Genomic DNA, 24,449 nt, shown 5'->3' on the forward strand with positions numbered 1-24,449 from the left:
GACTCAAACCTGTCCCTGGCCCCCTTTGGGCCACTGATATTGTGTGTGCTACATCTCAGGTGAAAGTGCCAATGCCACCCTAGGATGGCACCCGAGGAGCAGTGGATTGTGCAGCCGTGCTAGGCGTATGGTTCCTGTGAAGCAGACTGTGCAAGTACTCTAGGTGCACGGGCGGGGGGTCCGTGTGCAAACTCTTCGTTGCACGGTTTTCCGCACAGATAGTATATGGTTAAACCAAACCCGATGAGGTGTGCAGGACTAATGAGGCAAGCTCCTAGGTGTCTGTTTCATCTTCAGTGAGCCTTTTCCGTGGAAGGCTCATAAAGCAATCTCTTTGCTATGCCCTTTTCAGCAAGATAAACTTAAAGCAATAGTTGAGGAAACAGTACTCTCGCCTTTAGGGCCAAAGTCGTTGTGAAGGAAGGATGTGCTGTCCTCATTGTAGTGAGCCACCCGGCTCCTGTAATAAAATGTTGCCACCACAACTCCCTGGGCCGGGCGCGGACTAGGGAGTATAAATAAACGGTGACGTCAGCGCTCGTGGCTGACGGCACAGATCCCAATCCAGAGTGGTCGTGTCCGTTATTTGCACCCCCTTCCCCTAGGCCCCATCACTGTGAGTCTCCCCTACCATGCCAAACCCCGTAGCGCCCCCACCAACTTACATTGGCGACGAGGCGGGTTTGCAGCCTGCGTGTGCCCTCGCGACGCGGATCAGAGTCGACAGCGCGTGCCTGTGGCTCTGAGGCCCCGCACCACGAGGAAGGTGTTCCACGCGGCCCGACTGCAGAGGTGTGTCGGTGGTGGTTGGTGGCTGCGGAGGGAAGGTGAGGAGCCTGGAGGGCGGACTTATGCAGCCGGAAGAGAGCATGGTGTGTACCCCGAGTGCAGATCATCTCAAGGCCTGCAGCCTTCACCAGGGGAGTGCGCTGCTGACGGCGGCTCCTCCCTACTGCAGCGCTGACGCAGAGGTGCGGCCAAGGGGCAGGAAAGGAGAAGGGAGATGCGGAGAGAGGGGGCAGAGGGTGTTAGGAGCCGGTGTGCTGCCAGAAGTGAGCAGAGGGGGCAACACCGGCAGTCAAGACCCCTGATCACGTGTGCTGATGGCTGGAAGGTGGTGCATTGGAGAGACAGTCCAAGCAGGGCAGGGGGAACGGCTGTGCAGGACTGAGTGAGGCCAATTCCCCCCCCTGTGAGATCACAGGACAGTGGAGAGCCGGTGCAGGGCAGGAACTGTTGTGGACAGGGAGGAACAGACCTCATGAGCACAGAACCCAGACCAGTAAGTGGACAAGGGCCAGGTGCATCCAGAGCAATGTCACAGCAGGCAGGGGGTAGTGCCCCAGGACCGTCAGATCACAGCTCCCACATGTCATTGAAGGCACTACCGCCGTTTAGTCAGCTCGCTGATCTGGCCACAGCGGCGCCAAGATGGCACAAATTAATTGGGCCACTGGAAAATTATTTCATTGCCACGAGGAGAAAAGATAACGCAGTGAAGCGCTCAACCATGCTACAAATGGAAGGGGTGAGGAGCTATATGAACTCTTTCAGGATCTCCCAGATACAGGGGACAGTGACGACTACGAGAAGGCTGTCAGAGCAACCAACCGCCATTTTGACCCGCAGGTCAACCCTGATTTCGAGCACTTCAAATTACGCCAGGCAAAGCAAAAGGAGGAGGAGGTCGACATGTTCCACGCGCATCTCAGGAAGTTGGCAAGTATGTGTGTGGGCATTGATCGGCCATTTGAGATCAAGGCGCAACTAATATTGGGGTGCAAGTCATCGGAACTGCGCAAGCTCATTTTACGCCAACCTGGGATATCGTTGGACGACATCTTGGTGTTGGGAAGAGCCGACGAGCTGGCAGATGGGAGAGATGGAGTCGGTGCTGGCGAGACGACCGGCCGTTCACCAGCCACTATACCCAAACCCCATCAAAGAGGAGCACGTGAAAGCAATCAGGAAGTTCAGCAGCCATGGCAGGGGGGGTGCCAGCGGCAGTGGAGAGTGCCCAGGAAAGAAAGGATGTGGAAATTGCGGCCTAGAGAGTCATCCACCGAGGGGGTGCCCGGCATTGGGAAAGCAGTGCTTGAAGTGCAACAAGTTTGGTCATTTTGCCACAGTCTGCATGGCACAGCCAGGTCGGCAGCAGGGGGAGGCCGACAAAGAAGACAAAAGCCCATGGTGTGCACCGCTCATGAAGCGGAGGAGGTAGAGAGCATGTGCCGCAGGATGAATGTCATGGAGGATGACAAGAAGGACGATGTATTTGTAATCTCGCACCCCAGAGGTGCCATCACAAAGAAACATCCACCCCCAATGTGTCAACTATGGGTGGGGGATAACTGCATCAAGGCACTCATCGACACAGGGGTCTCCGTCAACATCTTCGACGCGGCACAGTATGAACGATTGGAGCCAAGACCGGTGCTCCTCAAAACCAAGGCGAAGATCTTTACCTATGGTGGAGACGTTCCCTTTCCACTACTAGGCGTGATCGAAGTGGAGGTCAGGCATGGTAAACAAGCTACAATCACTCGATTCCACATAACACGAGACAGCGCAGGGTCGCTCCTGGGTTGCCACTCTGCTGAAGACCTGGGATTAGTGATGTTTGCGAGACAGGTTCAGCAGTCCCATGAGGAGTCAGTGATGGCTGAATTCCCAGAGCTATTCAAGGGCCTCGGCTGTTTGAAAGGGGTCGAGGTCAAACTCCACATAGACAACACTATCAAGCCAGTAGCACTAAGGCATCGAAGGGTACCGTTCCACCTGAGACCTTTAGTGGAGGCAGAGCTGGAGCATCTGGAGCGAGATGGAGTCATCGAGAAAGTGTCAGGCCCTACTCAGTGGGTATCACCTTTGGTGATTGCTCCAAAGTCCAAGCAACCTGGGGCAATCCGCCTGTGCGTGGACATGAGGTTGCCCAACAAGGCCATCAAGAGGGAGCGGCATATTACACCCACCATTGATGAGATTGTTGCAGATATCAATGGAGCCAAGTGGTTTTCCAAAGTTGTCTTAAACTTTGGCTATCACCGACTAATGCTGGAGGAGAACAGCCGCTACAAAACCACTTTCTCCACACACGTGGGGCTCCGGAGGTTCAAGCGCCTCAGCTCTGGGGTGTCTTCAGCGGCTGAGGTGTTCCAGGATGCGATCAGGGAAGCACTTTCTGGGTTGGTGGGTGTCATCAATGTCAGTGACGATGTCCTTATCTTCTCCAACTCTCTTGAGGAACATCATGTGAGACTCCAGGCGACAATGCAACAGCTCGTGGAACAGGGTTTGACTCCACTTAAAGGAAAGTGCGAGTTCTACACAAATGAAGTAGAGTTCTTTGGATACCGATTCTCGGCTCGAGAACTGCAGGTGGATCTGGCAAAGGTGGAAGCCATACGGGCGGCGGCGGTGCCCCAGAACCAATCCGAGGTGAGGAGTTTTCTAGGAATGGTGAACTACTGTGGGAGATTTATACCACATCTGGCCACACTGTCGGAGCCGCTCAGAATTCTTACAAAAAAGGATGTCAAATGGCGATGGTCCAGTGCGGAGGCGAAGGCGTTCACCGACATCAAAGAAGCGCTGCTGATGGGGGCGACCGTGGCTTACTTCAAGCCAGGACACCCGACGGAGTTGGTGGTCGATGCCAGCCCGGTGGGACTGGGAGCGGTGTTGCTGCAACAGGATGACGGTGAAGAGTGGGTACCCATTGCTTATGCCAGCCGTGCGCTTACTCCTGTGGAAACACGGTATGCCCAAATTGAAAGGGAGGCGCTGGCTATCAGGTGGGCCTGCAAACATTTCGATATCTACCTGTGTGGTCACAAATTCACCGTGGTTACCGATCACAATCCACTCATACCACTATTCAGTAGCACGGCCAGGAGTGGGCCGCCCAGGATTGAGAGGTGGGCCGTCAAAATCCAACACTATAACTTTGACGTCATCTACCGCCCAGGAGTGAATAACCCAGCCGATTATCTGTCCAGACACCCAATGGCAAGTCAGCAAGTGGCTCCGTCCGAGATTGACGAAGGGTTGGAATCGTTTGTAAAGCATATTGTGGATGCAGCGTGTCCCAGGGCACTGTCGATGGAGGAAATCGTACAGGCTACCAACGAAGACGTTTGCCTCAAGGCGGTCAAGGATACCTTGCACAACCATCAGTGGAAGACATTCCTTCAACGGTCCAGCGGGTTGACAGACGAGGAACGGGAAGCAGGGCTCAGACTGTGGAGTTGTCGAGAGGAGCTGAGTGAAGGTTGCCAAGGGGTGATACTCCTGGGTGCACGTCTGGTGATACCGTCACAGCTCTGAAATAGGACTGTGGACCTTGCCCATCAAGGACATCAAGGGATTGAGAAGAACAAGGCCCGCATTAGATCCAAGGTGTGGTTCCCTGGTGTTGATCGGATGGTAGAAGACAAAGTGAGGGGCTGCCATGCATGCCTGATAAAGGGAGCGGAACTTCCAACTCTTCCCATAATCACCGAAGCACCCAGCACTAAGCCCTGGGAAAACATTAGCATGGACTTTGGGAAATTCCAGGACGGGAGGCACACGGTTGTCCTGATGGACAGCTAAACCAAGTTTCCAGTGGTGGAAGTGGTACCCTCAATGGCTTTTGAGGTCCTGGGACAGATTCTGGACAAAACCTTCACTCTGCTAGGAACGCCCGAGGAGGTGCGCACTGACAACGGATCACCTTTCCAGGGACAAGAGTTCTGCGAGTACCTGAACCTACACAACGTCCGTCATCGCAAAATAACGCCTTAGTGGCCCCGGGCCAACGGCGATATTGAGAGGTTCATGAGAACCGTGAACAAAGCCCTGCGGATTGGTGTAGACCAGGAGGGAGACCTCGAAGGGTTCCTACAGAGGTTCTTACGTGCCTATCGCCAAACCACTCATTCCACGACGGGATGTGCTCCTAGTGATCTGCTAATGCGGAGGGATGTGAGAGATGTCGTGCCTACCAGTCCAGGGTGGGAACCTTCTGTTATGGACAGCGATCGAACACAGTTCAAGCAACAGCAGACCAATGACAAAGCGAGCCAGAAGCGGAAGGTCAGGAATAGCTATATTCGCAGAGGGGACCAGGTGATCGTCAAGAACAGACACCTAGGCTCGAAGTTCCTCACTCCCTTTGTGAAGGACCCCTGGGAGGTGATACGTGTTCAAGGGTCCATGATCACAGCAAGAAAAGGGAGACATCAATTAGCGAGAAACACTTCTTGGTTCAAGAAAGTAGTGGGCCCGGGACCAGTCCGGGGTGAGGAAACTGAGGCTCGCCAGGAAGGGAGTGTACCCCCGGTGAACGGGGACACCCGGCCGTCTGAAATGGAAGATCCCCAGGGTGACGAAGAAGGAGTTCCAGAGGCAGAACTGCCCTCAGGAGCAAACAGTGAGCTAACAGAGGGTGCCAGTATCCGAGGAGGACACCCCTACCGGCTGAGAGACAATCCACAGCCCAGTACACGGCTGAAGGATTTCTTGTGCTGAAATGACTTTGATGAAGGTGTAGGGGATTGAACAGTCAGCACATACAGTTATTTGTTTGATTAAGTTTTCAGTACATCATTGGGCCACCCGTTGGTGGGATGGGATGTAGTGAGCCACCCTGCTCCTGTAATAAAATGTTGCCACCGCAACTCCCTGGGCTGGGCAGGGACCAGGGAGTATAAATAAACAGTAACATCAGTGCTCGTGGCTGATGGCACGGATCCCAATCCAGAGTGGTCGTGTCCGTTATTTGCTCCCCCTTCACGTAGGCCCCATCACTGTGAGTCTCCCCTACCACACCATACCCCGTAGCGCCCCCCACCAACTTACACTCATCTAATAGATTCCACAGCCAGCGTAAGGTTAGTCTTCCCCCTGCCTAAGCCCAGAGTTTCGAATTCTAACAGGGACATGGGTACATCAGCATTTCCTTCTCATGGGGTCAGTGGCTGCTGTTGCGTCAGAAGGTAACGGCACATCACTGATGCTGAGAAACAATTCAGCTTGCCTGGTGCATTATATACTGGGTTGAAGTTTGAAGACTGAATAATATATATTGATTGACTGATCTAGTCATCAGATAATGTAATTTCCAAATTGGTGGAAGGTCCCCTTTTGAAGCTCCAGAGACCCCAGTACCTAGCCCTACACACACAAAGCAATATTTATTCATTATATCTTGGTTTTGTTTGTTGCTGGGGTCTGATGACATTAACATTTATATACTGCAGAGTAGTGCAGCGTTTTTGGCATTTCTATGGCCTTGTGATCTTATTGGCAGTCCATGGTTGCAATACATGTTTTGTGTATTGCGTACTGGTACGTCTAAAACTTCATAGCATAAATTGTGTGGTGTAAGGTTGGACACTGGATTCACTAGTGAAAGGGTTTCTATGGTCATTTTGCATGGGTGTGAAATGTTCTCGGTCATTGTTAGGGGAATGTATGATTTTGCAGCATGAAAAATGTGACTGGAATGTTTTATGCAAGGCTGATTTCTTAGGTTGCTAATTTGCCTGTTCCCCAGTGGCTAGAGGCAGTGTGAGCAGTGGCTGATTCGATTTTTTTAAGTGGTGGGCAGAAATGTTATGCCCCAATATAATGAATGTGCAAGCAAAACAAGCAGGCCCAAAATGCAAGAATAGGGTACTGGGGGTCTCTCCCAGCAAGGAAGGAAATTTTGATAAAAATGGATTCAAATGGAGGATTTTACAGCACAAATTTACTGTTAATTGTTGTTGTTTTTTAAAAAAGGGGGATCCAAATATAGCATTTTAATGAACAAGTGTGAAGAAAATATTAGAAACGGGTCAAAAATGTCCCCAAGCCTAAAACTGGTTTGCCTGTAAAATGAGCCCGAGACAAGCACATCCAACCAACGGAAACAGGGACCCTAAGTGTTTCCTACCTATAGCACATCTCTGCCTCCTTACTATATCAAGTCATCCAGGCCCAGACCGGTGGTAACACTGTACATAGCAAATACTGTAAAAAATTAGATGACAAAAGACAGATCCATCCAATGCATTTCATCTTTGAAGTTTTAAGATTAGCCAAAAAGAATCTCTGTGACAAAAGCAGTAACCTACACAGCTATCCACATAAAATACAGTTACGTGACCTGAACTTTTTTTTTGCAATTTTATGTAGCACAAACTCGACCCGTAGGTATTGGAGCACTTTACAAGAGCACAGCAGGACTACTGTCTTCTGCATAATACCTATGTATGAGGGTCACTAATATTGTCAGCCTTGGCCGACATGCCCGTAGTACACATCTATGTAGAAACCCTGAGGAGGCCATTTGGATATATAAGCACCACGTTTTCGCTGGGCAAACCAGAGGAGAATATACTTCAATGCTGACGCGGAGGTCCCTGCACGCAGACATTCCAGCACGCAGTGGTCTGACATCCTTTGCTGGGTGTCCATCTCGAGACCAAGACGGGGTCCTTCACCCTCCCACATCAGGTAATTGGATTGGCTCTATCCTAAGAGGATTCTTGGCTATACACATACATACATGCTAGGTACACTTAGGTACATCTAGTTAGGGGTTGCATCGTAGGAGTACGCATTTTATTGTTCTGTATCTATATGCCTGCATATATTCATTGTTTTACCACTATGGTAGAATTCTACATGTTCTTTACTCTGTTGGGGCTCATAACCATATACATACGTTTATGTCTAATGATTGTTGCAGCACACGTATTTTATACTAGAATGACGCTGGTTCTATAAATACTTATTGAAAACGTCCCCACCGTTTATTCTGTATATCTCTCTGAGACAGAGTGAGCACGAGTGACTAAGAGAAAAGTACTGAACTGTTTCCACGATCCCTGAGGGGTCAGGGTTGTCATGTACGATAGTTGCCAGAAACTATTCGCTCCTTGGTAAGAGGAGGTCATAGTGGCACTGTCAGCTAGGTGGTCTACAGACTAACATATACTTTGGGGGTGTCTGGAATCAGTCTGGACACCAATCCCTTGGTTTATATTGTCTAAATGCACAGATCCTATATAGATTTATAGGAACTACACAAGTTACATTCCACATTCATTTTTTGTAGGCACGGGGAGATAAAGTGATTTGCCCACAATCACAGGATGTTGAGCTGATACAAAGACTGAAACCTGGTTCACCAGCTGCAAAGTCAGCAACTCTGGCCATTATGCTACATCCTCACCATGTTACATGTTGCGGCTTTGCAGGAGGCACATTAACCCTGTTTCCCACTTTTGGATGAGCCAAAACTGCAAGTAAAAAAACCTCCTATCTCTCCTGTAGATACATTAATCACCAGCCTTTTCTTGGCACGATTTTAATCCCCTGAGAATTGCTGGGAACTTAAGGAGCTCTGCAAAAGATGCCCTTAAGCCACTGATGTTTCAAACTGCAGCCCTTACCACCTTGGCGAAGGTGGTGTGCCCAAAAACTAGCACCGAGTGAGAAGTGGAGGCGATGCATGAAAGAGTCAACAGCAGCAGGGCCCCATTCTGGGAGTCCAATGACAAGTATTTTTTTACATTGTCCCTATTATTCCAGAATATATGCCTAAAACATGCCTGAAGTTGTGCCAAGGATCATAACCTTCACCCACCACTCTTGCTCTTATTTTCCAAACCCGAGTCTACCTTTTTGTTGTTATTTTGTATAGTGCTGTTCATTGTCCCTGAGGCCTAGCGCTTAGATATTTGCACATCCCGGACTTCGGTCTGCGCATTTCAATATAGCGTTGCCTAGTTTAATGGCACTTCATCGGTCCTACTGAAAATAAAAGTGCATAACAGACTTAATAGGTCGGATAGTTAAATGATTTATCTTCGCCCTCCTTGTGGGAGAAATGGTGTCAGACAGGCACATTGTGTGCCTCGATACGTGGATGCTGGCCGTGTCTGTGCTAATAGACCAGGACACGCGTGGTTGCAGTTTGATATAGCCAGTGCTTTAAATGGGCCGGTACTCACAGGTACTGAGTACCGGCACTTCTTAGTTTTATCACTCTGAGTACCGGCACTTCTCTACTGCCGAGGAGAGTACCCGTACTCATGAAACGCTGGTGCTGGCGGCCTGTCTCTGACAGCCAAGGCACTTCTGTAGACTTGACCGAGCCCCTGCTGAACTATTCTGCTTGGGCTCATTTGCATACCATCGGGGTGTTCACCATCATGCTGTGTTGCAAACAGAAATCGAGGCAGCCTGGTGACAGCGCTATTAAGAAAGCCGTGGGAGATAACCAGGTTCAAATGGCTTTAATCCCACCTGATTCTTTTGTGTGTCTGCTTGCCTGTGATTGTTTTTGTGTGAGAGAAATACGAGAGAAAGGGGGAGAGAATAGAGACACCCTTGGAAGGTATATTAAAGGAAATGTGTGGAATGCTTGCGTGTGCACGTCTGCTTGTTTCTTTCTGTGTCGCTCGAGAAAATATAGTATTGTGCCAAGCAACAGCAATTAACAGTATTGCTGTTGCAAATATTACAAAACAAGGAAATGTTAAAATATCACTGCGTTTGACTTTCGTTGTGTAATGAGTAAACAACCTTCGTTTATTGAAAGACATTTTTCATGTGTTTTTGGTATGTGCTGCAAGTAGTATAGAAGTCAAGAAGTATCGGCATGTCTTCCTCTAAGCCCCGCCCCCCAGCCCTGCCCACTCGTCACATTTAAATGAGTACCTGCACTATTTTCCCCCATTTAAAGCACTTGATATAGCACAAACTCAACTCGAAGGTATTGGAGTGCTAATAACAAGCACTAGAAAGGATCGAGTTGCGGCCAGTACATCTGCAACACGAGTGGCCTTTGGCAGCGGTCGCCATGAAAACTGACGTCTCGACTTGAGTTATTCTACACTGTGATTGTGAATCTTGCCGGTCACTGGCCCGCTTTCAGTCTCCGGTATAGCGCAAAAAAAATATAAGTGCCAAGAATGTGTTGCCCTGTGAGCCGAGCAGGGCACGAATGGAGGGGTGCACTCAGTGCCTTCCACATCTTCGATATCTGCCGCTTTATCTACTGAGCTGTGATATGTGAGGATACGCAAAGCGAATTACAGAACCGTTCGTAATCTGCATTGGGCCGTACATAAAATAATTAAATCACAGACTAGATTTCACAGGGCGGTCTCCATCAGCCGGCCAGTTTATCTATCTACTGGTGCACTGTTTCTTTCCAGTGGCGACAGACAGATGTAAGCAGGAGTGAAGTGTTTGTGGGATTTTCTGAGGCTCAGCAGCAGTGCAAGGTAACACAGAAGGACCGTCAAGGGGCCACAGGCTAGAAGCCCATGCTTCAGAATGTGAAGGTAAACTGTGTACTGCTCAGCTGACTGCATTACGCTCCTCTCCCCACTCACAGCAATCTGCTTATTGCACTTTGCAGACTGTACGTACTATGAGTGGGTAGTGTAAATAAACATTTTCTTAAAATGTTAACTTCTAGGATACATTCGTGTGTTTTTATGTTATTATGATTAGGCCTGGGCTAAAATTCCGTTCCGGTCGCGGAAATTGCGGTATTTTGACATTTTCGCGTTCCGCAGAAAGCGAGAAAATGTCAAAATTTCCGCATTCCGCAGCTTAGCGATAATTTGTTTCTTGCTCGCGCTGTAAAATAATACATTCTCGCGTGCGCGCGATCGCCTTACCTGAATCCCCGCGTTCGCCGACAAGTTTTCCCTATCTGGTCGCGTTCTCCATGAGATGTTGGATTGTTGGTAGCCATTTGCGCTGTCTCGCGACAGTTCGCGCCCGCAGTGACGTCATTTGCCGCGCGATCAAGTCTTTCTTCTCGCGCACCGCGAGACAACTGAAAACAAGATGGCCGCGCCCGCGAGCAACCACATGGGTAAGTTGGCGAGCCGCGACCATGCAGAAAATACCGCGAACGGGCGGGAAAAAAACTTCCGCATCTTCGCGATATTTCCGCGTTTGCGGAGATTTTTAACATTTTTGCGATAATTTGCGAAAGTGAATTACGCAAATTCCGCCCACCCCTAATTGTGATGCTGAGGCAGCATTAGACTTCATTTTTAAAACAGATTACATTTGTAAATTAATTCTAAGTCTTGCCATGTTTTGTATCAATACGACATGATTTATTTTGTATGTGCATTTCCTCAGCACATGAGTTATGTCTGTGCACTATGTCCATCATTACCCACTCCTTAAAATGAAACCCACTTGATGCATTCCAAGCCCTGCTCTTAATACCCCAAACCGGGCCGGCCGCCTTTAGCAAGCACCGTGAGATATGTGCACATATCTCAGGGGCAAGGCACAGCGCATTATATTCACTTTACAGAGACATGGCTCTGTGTGCACTCGCAACTTGGGGCACAGCACATTTTACACGCTACACACAGAGAAAAGCTCATACACCCCACAGGACCCAGCTGCTCCCTTGACTCTACTGTCAGCCTTGCAGCGAATAATTTAAATAAGAATTAGGTGCTCTGAGAGGCCTACATGAGTGGCCGCCTGCCAGGCGTGCCACGTGTGCTGGAGATCAGCAAATAAGGATGTCAACACTCACAGACAACAAGACATGCTTCGGTGGGTTATTCTGAAAGTAAGAAACACCAAAACGCACACAAAATAAATGCACACAAATTCCGAATGATGAAAACTGCACAAAAGACTCACTCGCCTACTTAATATCCGTGGGGCCTGGTGACTGGACTGCACTGGCACAAACTATTACTGGCAGTAACGCACACTGCGCCCACTAGTGTGTCGTCACTGCCCTGACTTACGCATCCATGTCGAGGAAAACTTCGCCCAGCTAACACATGCGTAGGGCCATCCAACCCATCCCTTAAAAAAAAACCAAAAAAAAACCACACAGATTTACACATCTTTGTCACGGAGCAGCAAGCCCAATTTATTGCTAGCGACTCTGTTTCTTATCACTCTTTTGTTACTCCCCCAGAGTTGCAGGGTGACGCCCCTTAACACCAGCCGTCCCTGAGTGTGAGGGTGGTACTGCAGGGCATATGGACTGTCTGTGCAGTGTTGGATGTCAGAGATGTGCAAAATGTTAATAGGAATTTATAGAGCGCACGTACGCCGATTGGCTTCATGGCGCTGAGGCTCAGAAGGCTGTCATAAGAGACAGAAGCTAACCCTGTGTAAATAGCCATATTTTTAGGGATTTCCTAAACTGAAAAAGGTCTGTGCAGGATCGGATTTCTAGCGGAAAAGAATTCCATAGTTTGGGGGTGAGAGTAGCGAATCTGCAGCCTCCCTGGCGTACCCGTTTGAAACCCGGGACAGAAAGAAGTGAAAGGTGAGCAGACCGTAAATTGCGTATGGGAGTGTGCCTGAGTATCAAGTTATTGATAAACTCAGGACTGGTGCCGTGCAAGGATTTGAAAATGAGGCACCCTGTTTTGAAAGCACAGCGCTGTAATATTGGAAGTCAATGTAGTTTCCTCAATAGGGGGGTAGCTGTATGCCACTTAGGTTGACGATATATCAATCGTGCTGCCTGGTTCTGGACCATCTGTAGGCGCTTAAGCAAGTAGTGTGGCATGCCTGGGTATACAGAATTGGAATAGTCCAGGTGGGATAGGACCGTAGATATCATGGCCTGATTCAAAGCGTCATGGCTGAGGAAACAATGTATTTTCCTAATCTTACGCATTTAAAAGAAGCACTTGGACACCACAGCTCCAACCTGAGTTTTCAGAGAGAGATCGCTATCCAGAGATACTCCTAAAGCTTTGGCCGACATGGACGGAGCGGGAGGAGAGCCAAGCTCTGAGGGCCAATAATGGGGGCCCCAGTGCTTATGGCTGTCCCCAGTGAGTACTATCTCCGTCTTTCCAGGGTTCAGTTTGAGATGATTAAGATCTCTCCAACTTTGGATATATAACATGGTGTCCTTGAATTCAGTGATAATGTGTTGTTTGTGTTGTGGACGGCCAAGTTACTGCTGTTGGTGTGTGCGTGCGGTGTCAAGAATGAATGACTGTATGATGTTGTCTACAGCGGATTTTATTTACGTGTGGCTTCTCAAAGTGAATAGTACAGTAAATAATGAGGAGATAAGCCACTATACGATGTATCAGTGTGGTAATGAATGCACATGATAACTCTGTGTAAGATCGCCTGCAGCATAAAGGCAGTGAGAGATGTCATGTGGTACAGTAACTTTGACGAAAGTGCAGATTGTTTTGGATTGGAGTGGGGTGGATTAGATTGGGGTGGACTGGGGAGGGAGTGGGGGGAATGAATTGCAGTGGGATGTGTGGGGGGGGTGAGTTTTGAGCAACTATATGGCATGATGTGTTGGGTGTTGCCGTGGCATACTTCCTGACCTCTTGTGTTGGATATTTGCGTGCAGTATACGTAGGTGGAAGGTTCTGATTCCAATGCCATGGTAAACTGCTGCAAGACATACATGTACTGGGTTTGAAGTATGTGTGATTCTCTGTCTAATGCGTTGTCAGATTTTTTTGCGAACTAAGCATTGTCTGCATGCTTTCCAACATTGTTACTAAGATAATGTGGCTATAACTTATTTATGACAAAAATTTAAGAAAACCAGGTGATATTTTAAACCCCTTTGAAACAACACGCATTCGCAAAGCCAATAGGTCTCGCCGATACAAGAGCTATTGGCTTTGGCAATGTGTTTTTGCCATGTTGTACACCAGTGTGGCTCCTGTTCGGCATGGCAAAGAGTTAGTAGAGTGGAGTGCTCTAGAGTGAAGAGGTGGAGAGTAGAGAGTCGTAGACTGGATTTGGTGGCGTAGAGTGGAGTTGAGTGTCGTAGAGGGGAGTAGAGTTCAGTGGCAGAGAGTATCATAGATTGGAGTGGCACAGAGAGAAGTGGGGTGGAATAGGATGGAGTTGGTTGAGGTGGACTGAGGTAGTGGGGTGGACTGGATTGGTCGGGTGGATTGTTTTGGATTGGAGTGGATTGGGGAGTGAGTGGGGTGGATTGGAGGCCTCAGGCCCAACTCTCACGTGCTGCTGCACCGCTCTGCTTCCTCCCAGTTTTTCTGCTTTCTCCTCCTTTTCCCTTGTTTTCCCTGTTTTTACTTCTGTCCCTCTTTTTTCTGAGTGCTCTATCTGTTTTTGCTTCATTTATCAATGCTCTCTCCTTCCTTCCCCCTCTTTCGGGTGCTTTCTCCTGCTTCTCCTTCCTTTCCATCAATTTTTCAGAGTGCATTCTCCTACTCTTGTTTCGTTTACTGCCTCCGCCCCCCCATTCTTTGGTTACTTTCTCCTGCTTTTGCCTCATTTTTCAATATTTCCTCCGTCCTGTCCTCCCGTTTCTCTGATTGCTTTCTCCTGCTTTAGCCTAGTTTTTTTATTACTGATTTACCCTTACTCTGCCCATATTTTGAAGCGCTTGCTCCTGCTTCTGCCTTGTTTTTTTTCTGTTCTCTCCTTCTCTCCTCTGTTTTCCTGAGTGCTTCCTCCAGCTTTTGCCTCGTTTTTCGCAGCTAGCAACTCCAGTGCTTTGAGACCCTCACAGGTGACTTTCCGCGCATTATATATCCTGAATGATTGATTGGTTGAGTGAGGTAGATTGGATTGGGCTTGATTGGTGTGGAGTGGATTGGAGTGGGGTGAATCGGGATGAGTGGGGCGGATTGGATTAGGGCGGATTGTTTTGGATTGAGGCAGATTATTTTGGAATGGAGTGCGGCAGATGGTTTTTCATTGGAGTGGTGCAGATTGTTTTGCATTGGAGTGGGCAAGATTGTTTTGTATTGATTGGGGCCGATTGTTTTGGATTGCATTGGGGTGGGGTGGACTAGGGAGGGAGTGGGTGGATTGGATTGGGATGTGGTGGTTTGCAGTGGGGGATTCGACTGGAGTGGGGTGGATTGGGGATTGGAGTGGGTGTATTGTGGTGGACTGGAGTGTGTGGATTGGAGTAGAGCAGATTGTTTTGGATTTGAGTGGAGCAGATTGTTGTGTATTGAAGTGGGCCGATTGGGGTTGGGCAGATTGTTTTGGATAGGAGTCGGGCAGATCGTTTTGAATTGAGTGGTGCAGATTATTTTGGAATGGAGAGAGGCAGACTGTTTTGGATTGAAGTGAGTCAGACTGGAGAGGGGCAGATTGTTTTGGATTGAGTGGGGCAGACGGGAGTGGGACAGATTGTTGAAGTGGGGGGGACTGGAGTGAGCAGATTGTTTTGGATTGGGGCAGATTGTTTTGGATTGGAAAGGGACAGCTTGGTGTGGGGCGGATACGAGTAGGCACAATGAAGTGGGGCAGATTTGTTTGGATTGGGGTGAGCCAGATGGGAGTGGGCCAGATAATTTGAGTGGGGCGGAATGCAGTGCGGAGATTGTTTTGGATTGGGGCGGATTTGAGTGGGGCACATACAAGTAGGCACATTGGAGTGGGGCAGATTGTTGTGGAGTGGGGCAGAGTCGAGTGGGGCGGATTGGAGGGGGCAGATTGTTTTGTATTGGCGTGGGACAGACTGGAGTGGGGCAGACTGTTTTAGATTGGAGTGGGACAGACTGGAGTGGGGCAGACTATTTTAGATTGTAGTGGCCAGGTTGTTTTGAACTGGAGTGAGGCAGATTATTTTGCATTGGAGCAGATTACTTTGGATTGGAGTGGGGCATATTGGAGTGCAGAAGATTGGAGTGGGTCAGATTGTTTTAGATTGGTGCGGGCAGATTGTTTTAGATTGGAGTGGTGCAGAATGTTTTGGATTGGAATGGTGCAGAAGTTTTTGGATTGGAGTGGGACAGAATGTTTTGGACTGGGGTAAATTGGAGTGGATCAGATTAGAGTAGGGTAGATTGGAGAGGCGTGAGTTGGGAGGATTGGAGTGTGGTGGATTGGGTTTGTTTGAGTGGTTTGGAGTGGGGTGGATTGGATTGAGTGGGCAAATTGGTGTGGGATGGATTGGAGTGGGATGGATTGGAGTGTACTGGACAATTATGTGTTAAAGCATCATTTTAGAACTTACACACAAGAATGAAACAAGTTTGCTTTGCAGTAAAATAATTCACATCTTTTGAGAACAGCACCCATAAGCAAAAACAAAAGAAAATATGAGTGCAAAGTGAGAAAATAAGACTTGACAAAATAAAAGAAAGTTAACTACAGAAAACAAATCTTTGTTATGTTGTTTGTCCTACTGGGTACGTTTTTGCCAGTCACACGCCTTCTGGTTGCAGGGCACTAAAAGTTAAATAGAACAAAACAGTTCATCAAACACATCCGGAGCAGTGGACGGGCACCGATTAAGTTGTCTCAATCAGTGCTTGGTCACTGCTTCACAGAGAGGAACGGAAATTGTGTTAGGCCTGGCTTGATGACTTACGGGGCTATAAAGAAGAGTACCACGCAAGCCAACAAATGGTATGCAACTAGCAGGCTCCAAACTCTTATTGTTAACAAAAGTGTCTCGTAAGCAAGACGCATGCTCTCGCAGGCTCCACGCTAAAAAGGGCAATACAATCATGGTTGGCTGTTGTGCCCCAGTGATTACAGATTAAGATAGTGTGAGACTGTGGTTCCCTACTCTGTGAGGAGAAAAGGATATCGGAATGGGAAGACTAATCGGAGAAAGAAAGAAAGGGTGAGGAGGCAGCGACAAACCAAGGGAACGCCGTACAGCAGACACACATGGGATACTGAGGTATGGAAAGGTAAGGAAAACCGGCATTATAAATAGAAAAAAAGGTGGGGCTATAATACAGTCTGTTCCTAATGTAAGACAGCACCATCAGGCACACCGGGTGTGAAGAGGCTGAAACACAGGTGTATTTATAGGCGGCATCTCATTTTGCACTAATTTATTTTGTAATACTAGCTTGTTTACTACATAGAGGTCAATCATGCGGTCATTGGTCATCTCTTAGAACCACACATAGTGGCCATCACCACCATTCAACTCTTTATCCCTCAAAAGTTAGAGAGGTATTTTTTTTTAGGTCAAAGTTAAGGGTGCCATTGACTAAGTGTGTGGTTGGTCAACAGTGGGCCCAGGAAAGCCCTGAGATCTTCAAAGATGGCACCCAATTGATCTTGGAGATAATAAAATACAACAATGTGTTTTAGGTTGGAGCGTGGGGACGAGGGAGAATGTGGGTCAGATGTGGTTGCAAAAATGTATTGATAAGAATCATCCGACTCTCCTCTATTTATTGGCTATCCTATGTGATCGGCCTAGCCACCTCCTTAATGTCATGGTATCCTCTTTGAACATTAACCAGCTACACCCAGATATATCCAACACCGTGCCAGAAAATATACAGTTCTAAAACCGAAGCAGAAAAAAATAAGACACCCCTTTTCACTCCAAAGAGAGGTCACGGATGTATCTAGCTGGTAGTAGCACACCACTGATCAACCTGAGGTTAGGAAACTATGACCTACAAAGTGTATTTTTCTGAGATAAGCCCAACTCCTCTATTATACACGAGAAGGTGTTGGTATAGAGAAGAATGTAAACATTTGTTTATTCTCTACACTGTATGCGTCTTATCTTATCACAATGTTGCAAGTACAATTCAACTTTGCTTTTATGACCAGGGTAGGTATGCCTGTAAACATTATTGTGGGCTTATCTGAAGACCAATAAATGTCAAATTGCCTTTTTATACAGTGTGACCTTCCTCGTCAGCCTTTGATACCGGGTACGCTTGGTCTTGAAACCCTATGTGCACTACTACCCACCTCCCAAAAGTATCACCTTCTGGTATCCTGTCCGCTGGCATAAGGGGTTAGATAGCAAGTACAATGCAAAACGTCCACAACTATTTACAATGGCATTCGACGAGTGCCACTCACTCAGGGATAAACTGGCCCATAATTGACAGGTTCATTTCAGTCATCTTTTCAAACATCTCTAGGGAACTTACAACCATCTAACGCACCTACTGATTTCGAGGGAAAGTGACTCACCCGGCATTTTTGACACAGGACCTGTGCGTATAACAGAATGGCTTTCAGTCAGAAGAAAGGGCTAATCTTGAATCTTCTGTTTGAGGAGCGCGACAGCCGGCTGATAACGTCTGCAGATATTCCAGCTGCACTATCTGACCCGCTTCCAGTCTGGCTGCCTCTGTGGCGAGTCTGGACAGTTAGATCAACAGAGCCCGAGTGAGCAGCCTGCCCCGGCAAGCCGTTAGCTCTGGGGCTCCTCAGGGTGTCATCAGATTTGGAATTCCCCGCACAAGCTCTCTCCCTCCCCCACCCGCATCTCATTACAGTATAGGTATAGCTATGTATGGATAACGCTATAGTATACACCCTCCTCAGTACCCCCTGCTCTGACAGCCGTCAGCTCTGGGACTCAGTGTCGTCAGATTTGGAATTCCCCGCACAGCCTCCCCCCATCTCAGTATAGCTATGTATGGCTAACGCCATACACCTTCCCCAGTACCCCAAGACTGGTGTCGTCATTCCGGGAAATGCCCAAGCAGACACCTCCCGTATAGGGTGGCTTCACGTGAGGCTGAGTGTACTAGAAGCACTGCTCCCAGAAGGCAACGCGGCTTCACGGGGGTGAGTTTAACGAAGCCACCACCCCCGTCGAGACATGCCACAGAGTCCTGCCGTGAGGTAGCACCACGCTCTTACCTCGCCTCGTGCCCCTCTGGTTCGTCTGTTGCCGGTCTGCCTCCGCCGCAGGATATATCTGGCTGGTGTCTGTGTAGGGTCCGCAGTGACTCTCAGAACAGCTCCTCCCAGACACATTCTATGCCCTTCCCCGGCTCCTCCTACTGCTGCACTGTATAGCCTGACTGAGGATCCTTCAGAAGGGCTCCCTCCCCTCCCATTCCCCACCCTAGTTTCGGCCTTGCAAGCAGCAGTTTCGGTTTCAAATACACACTGTTGCATCAGTCGCAGGACTGCATGGTAACGCCTGAAGCGAAGAGTTAAATTTGTTCGTCCGGAGGGCGCTTCCGTTTTTATTTCGTTAACCGCTCTTTCTCAGCTTGAGAAACGCACTGACGAGATGGCGACAGGCCAACAAAGTGGACCAGATAGGATTGAGATATTTAGATAAGAATGAGTGAGATGTAAATAATGCATTAGCAAAGTCAATAGGTCTGGCCCTTTCATAAGTCAAAGTGTTAGTGCAATGATGGTATGGTTGCGTGGGTAAGTGAGTGTATTACATACATCTCACATCTCACTCATTCACAGCACCTTAGAGGCTGCAATAGGGTGGCCAGCTTTCCATCATCACTTTCCAGGGCGCTATCCATGTGGGGAGAAACTTTAGGCACATTACGCACGTGGATAAACTTTGCACACAGAGAAATTGTGCGCATGTTGACACTTTGTAAAGGTTGAGTCACTGCTCTTGTGGAAACACTTTATACACCACGTGGAGACATCAGAAGATGTTTATTAGTGAATGGGTAAGCTATGATTCAAAGAATGAATTTCATTTTGGGGGTTTCATTCAATAACCCACTCCTCTGAATCAGGCCATTTTATATGATATAACTAGGCTGGATGTTGAGCTTATCGAACATGATTACTCTGTCATTCTCTATTTGATTTTCAATCCCTTCCAGTTCCCGGAGTAAATCTTGACTGGTTGCTTTTGCCTCCTTTAGAGAGACAAGTTTCCAAAATAAATTACTCAGTTATCCAAATTGAATGTGTTGGAAATGGCCCTTTCTAGGATGCTTTCCCTTGACCTTTTGATTTTCTCCTTCCCGGTTTTCTGCTTCTCTGGATGATTGCCGTAGGACTTTGAATGCGTTTGACACTGCTGTGCAGTACCAAGGCGCTGTGCTCGTCATATATATACCGGCAATTGGTGTATACATGTTTGGCCGATTCGAGTTAGCTGTAAGTCCCATGTCAAAGGCTAAGACCTATACCAGGGGTATGTATCTCAAATGCGCCTCCGTGGGCCTGCCGCACTGGTTGTGCCATCCACGGAAGTAGCTCATTGAATGTGCCAGAGGTTTGCCCTGGTGGGGCCTGTGAGTACGGGTTACTGTTACTCGGATCAGCATTTAAAAAGCTACGTGGCAAGGTTCTGCATGTCTCTTGCTATATCGGAGTTCTCCCTGGTGACAGGGTGCAGTGTCGGGAAGAGGTTGGGCATGTTCATGTACGCGTTACCTGCAAGGGTCGTGATTGGCCCTGGGTGGTGTGTTCGGTCTACTTCTCGCATTGGATTAGCATAAGAGGGTGTGGGGAAAGGCTAGCGAGCATTATTTCCTACGGGCAGAATAGTAGCAGTAAAGTGTTTGGTATTGATTAGTTCGTAATAGTCAAATCCTCTCCGGTAGAAGGAGTGAGTTCAACATTACAGTGATGGGAATGTCACTCTGGGAAAATGGGCATTTTGATGCTCGTGGCTCTGTGTGCCTGTCGGCCTGTCTCCTAATTCACTACAGGGTGCTAGGGGTGCAGCCACATCTGTGCATTCCTGATAGAAGGTCATAAACTAGGGGTCCTGGGAAACTGAAGGCCTCTGACTCTGAGAGGCCTTCTGGGATGGTATGTGGGGGTAGAATTGGCACCTGCATTCCAAGGGGCAGAGTCTTGGCCCCGCTAAAGATAGTGATCAAACCTCCTGGGGTAGGATGGCAGACAGGACACAATTTAGAGAGGGCCTGTGCATTTCAAAGGTGGCCTTTTGAAATGATTGCATCTTCAAAGGCCAATGTGGGTATAACCAGTGCTTAATTTGTGCCGGCGGTTCCCGGGGCTCAGCACCGGCATTTAATTGTCACTTATATCAGTCTGCACCATGGAAGCACTGTTTGTGCAATTTGGAGATGAGCACAGTAGCAGCTGTTTGACCCAAGTTATTTTTTTCATAGCTTTGGGACCTTGGAATATTCTGATTTGCCATACTTGTATGAGTGTAATGGTTAGTAGTTGTGTTGGTTCTGCCATTGGCAGCGATGGCAGGGGCAATGGGTGGTGTAAGCTACTGTGGCCTCCTGACGAGGGCCGTGGCACTTATTTTTTAACAAATTAAGCACTGGATAACTACTGGGCCTCTGGCCTCCGGAAGTAGAGACGCTTTTGGATTTGGAACCATACTACGCTGGTTCGATGCTGGGACATCGACACGAGGAATCATTAGGGCAGGAGGGACTACAAATGGACTATCTGCAGACTTGTGATGGCCTGGAGCTTGTGGTGCTCCAGAAAGGAGACTATCACTTGGTAGACTTTGCCTGGACGTTGCTGGCCTGCAGCTAAGGGCCAACTGTCAAGGCCTGGGTCCCGAAGTACTGTCCACGAGATGCCAGGGACACAAAGGATCTCACTGTCTCCATGAGATTGTAAGAACCGCACTTGGTGCGGTGAAGACAGGTGAAAGTGATCGTGGCTGGGACAAGGGCCGTCCCGACATACACCATCATCCATCTGTGCAGAGGAGTGTGCTCATAAAGACCTGCAGACACCTGGGGTGCCGGGACATAAGGAGTGCAGGTGAAGCTTGCAGAGTCTGAGGGACCCATACTTGCAACCAGGGGACCTGTGCTAGCTTGCGCTCCTGAGCGTGTGGTGTTCGAGCGGTGTTGAGGGAACCTGACCCAGAAGCTAGCTGAGACTGTCTTCAGCCTGCAGATCAGGAGGACGACAGTGTCTGACATCGCGGCCTCTGTCCAAGGTCATTGGCTCCCTCTCCCTGAACCACGCCACAAGGTGTTTTGTGGTGGAGAACACCTTGACGAGACCCGAGGAATTTCGTGTGCCTTGTGGGCACCAACAGCTGATTGTCGGGGGCTACGGCAGGTCACACCTCCACTTGAGGGGAAATACTTCTCCAGACTTGGAAAGGTGCCAACTTCCTGGGTCACAACATTTTGTCTACGGGGGAAGGATGGCGATCCCACACTCGTGCAGGTTCCACCGGTTACCTGGAGGCCTGGTCCAGATGGACGTTTCTTTCCGTGTTAGGTGGTTCCAACTGTCTAGTCAACCATGCACCAGCAGGAGCAACATGTATCATTGGCTGGTGTAGTTGAATGACTTTTTGACCTTTCTGCTAATGGGAAATTTCGACAATTGCATATAGCTGTAAAGTGTATATACAATGTGTGTTTCATTTTGATTTCAATTGAGAATATTGACAATTGTGTATAAATGTGAAGTGTATATACAATGTATATCTCGTTTTGATTTCAGTGTTTGTGTGTATTACAAAGACAAGTGTTTTATACATACGGTGTAGAGTCTTTTTGCGGAGTACGCAGTGTGTTGCGAGGGTCGGGTTGTGCCAACACTTTACAGCCAAGCTCTGAGGATAAACCTGTCTGATTGGCCAAGCTACCAGGGGGTGAGCACAGGTTATCTGTTAAGTGTATTGTACTCATCCTGATTCTGACTGGCTTCGATGCGTCCCAGCGAACCCGAAAACGCTGGGTCTAACAGAATGGAATAGCCTTAAGCCATAAAGTATCAATAGTAAACAGTATCCACCAGAGATACTGCCTAGAAACCCTCTACTGCCAAAGGACACAAAGAAAAAGTCTCACAATCTATGTATGTATTTTTTCTCGTTACATGAACACATTAGATGAACTTACAAACATGCTCGATACAGGTATCAGAAACTGCTCTAAAACTAAAACCTGTACAAGATTCCCAACAAGACGGCTAGTCACTGAGGTGGGCAGACTCCACTACTAGATGTTACCCAGTCTCAGCCATGCAACTGGAAGACTTAACATCTATTTTTAGCTTCATCACTTTACCTAAATATGTTTGAAATAAACGCTGTATTCTAGTTCGGGCAACACCCACACCACTTCTGATATTTGCCATCTGGATCACTGAAACCCCAATTGTGGTCTAGTAGGCTATTTGGAAATTTCTGAACCAGGATACATGGCTTTTAATCCCAGCCACACCGTTTTGCCAGATTGTGTGATTTTATCATTAACAATTTATTCATCTGCTTCCTTTTTTGGCAAGATTGGGAGTATTTAGAATTAATTATTAAGCTAGTGGTAAGTGTGTGATTAAAAAAGAACACAATATTTTCTGAGCGAGGGCAAACAGTATTGTATTGTTACTACCCCGATGGGGCGTCAAAGCGCTTTTTCGGCGAGTAGCACGCTACTCCGGGACCCATAGAGGGTTAGTGTTGTTATTGTTATTGTTATATGTATTTATAGCGCGTGCAGCTACTCCAGAGAGTGTCCCGGCGCGAAACCTGAAATATATCGTAATTTGCAGATTAAAACAGGAAGGTTTTCAGCTTTTTCTTGAAGATCCGAGCGTCTTGAATACTTCGTATAGCCAAAGGCAATGCGTTCCAACCAAGAGCCGCCTTCCGAACAAGGGAGCAGCCGCCCAACCTTTGACAAATAAAACGGGGAATCTGAACCAAAATTTGGAGGCGGAACGCAGTTGTCCTGATGGTAAATAAAAAGAGAACCTCTTCTGCAAATAGCTGGGTCCCCGACCATACAGGGCAGAATGGGCAATTGACAAGACTTTAAATTTGATCCGCACCTCCATAGGAAGCCAATGTAGGGTGCGCAAATGAGGGCGCACACTACTCCTTCTGGGGCGATCTAGGAGGAGGCGGGCCGCTGAATTCTGCACCACCTGGAGCTTCTTCACCAAATAACCGGGGGACCTGACATATAGTGCATTAGCATAGTCCAGGCGAGAAAGAATCAACGCCCGGACCACAGTTTCCCTCGCATCCTTTGGGAGAAGAGGTAGAAACTTCCTCAAGGTTTTCAGAATGCCAAAACAGAACCCCGCCAATTTCTTGATCTGAATAGCAAAGGTTAGGTTCTCCTCAAACCAAACGCCCAGATTTTGTACAGCAGTGTCTGACATACAGGGCATGGGAAACCCCGCCGGCCATAATAACTCTCTAAAGTTATGTGGAAATTTACCATAAAGAAGTATTTCGGATTTCTCCTCATTACACTTCAGTTGGGCCTGAGCCAACCAGCGAAATATTGAAAGCAAGCAGTGCTGAGCAGAGCAGACCTCTGCATCGTCACCCTTCCAGGTAAACAGCAACTGAGTGTCATCCGCATAGGCAATCACCTTAGCCCCAAGCTCCTCCGTTAAATATATCAGCGGGGTAACATAGATGTTAAAGAGTAAGGGGCTAAGGGAGGATCCCTGCGGAACACCTGTAGGTACTGGCTGAGATACTGAAACACAAGGTGGGAGCTAGACCTGCTGCGACTTGTCGGCCAAGAAAGAGGTGAGCCAGCCGAAGGCGGAACCGGCAATACTAATCTCCGAAAGGCGAGCAAGAAGAAGGGAGTGGGGCACCGTTTTGAATGCCGCCGAGAGGTCCAGCATAATCAAGGCTGCCCTCCCGCCAGCATCCAGACACTCTCGGATGGCTTCCGAAACCTCTATCAACGCAGTCTCTGTACTATAGGCTGCTCGAAAGCCAGACTGCACAGGGTGCAGCAGGCCAGCATCTTCAACAAAGGCCGTGAGTTGTCTCGTAACCACCTTCTCACAAACTTTTGCCAAGC

At 48.2% G+C, this 24,449-nt stretch overlaps 1 protein-coding gene across 2 annotated transcripts in view; it reads right to left on the reverse strand.

Annotated features, from left to right (window-relative positions):
- The window catches only part of LOC146862267 (TRAF-interacting protein with FHA domain-containing protein A-like), a 32,952-nt gene extending 14,178 nt beyond the window's left edge, over positions 1-18,774 (reverse strand). The window contains exon 1 of one of the 2 annotated variants that reach the window (XM_085641426.1): positions 18,586-18,774. Coding sequence is in view for 1 of the 2 variants with exons in the window: in XM_085641425.1 (XP_085497551.1) it covers positions 17,908-17,914 (7 nt within the window). In the remaining variant the exon portion in view is untranslated. Of the gene's footprint in view, positions 1-17,907 lie in introns of both variants that reach the window. The other variant, XM_085641425.1, reaches the window with a different exon arrangement.
- Between the last annotated feature and the right edge of the window lie 5,675 nt (positions 18,775-24,449).

The sequence above is a fragment of the Triturus cristatus genome, chromosome 2_2 (assembly GCF_964204655.1).
Source record: "Triturus cristatus chromosome 2_2, aTriCri1.1, whole genome shotgun sequence".
Classification (NCBI taxonomy): domain Eukaryota; kingdom Metazoa; phylum Chordata; class Amphibia; order Caudata; family Salamandridae; genus Triturus; species Triturus cristatus.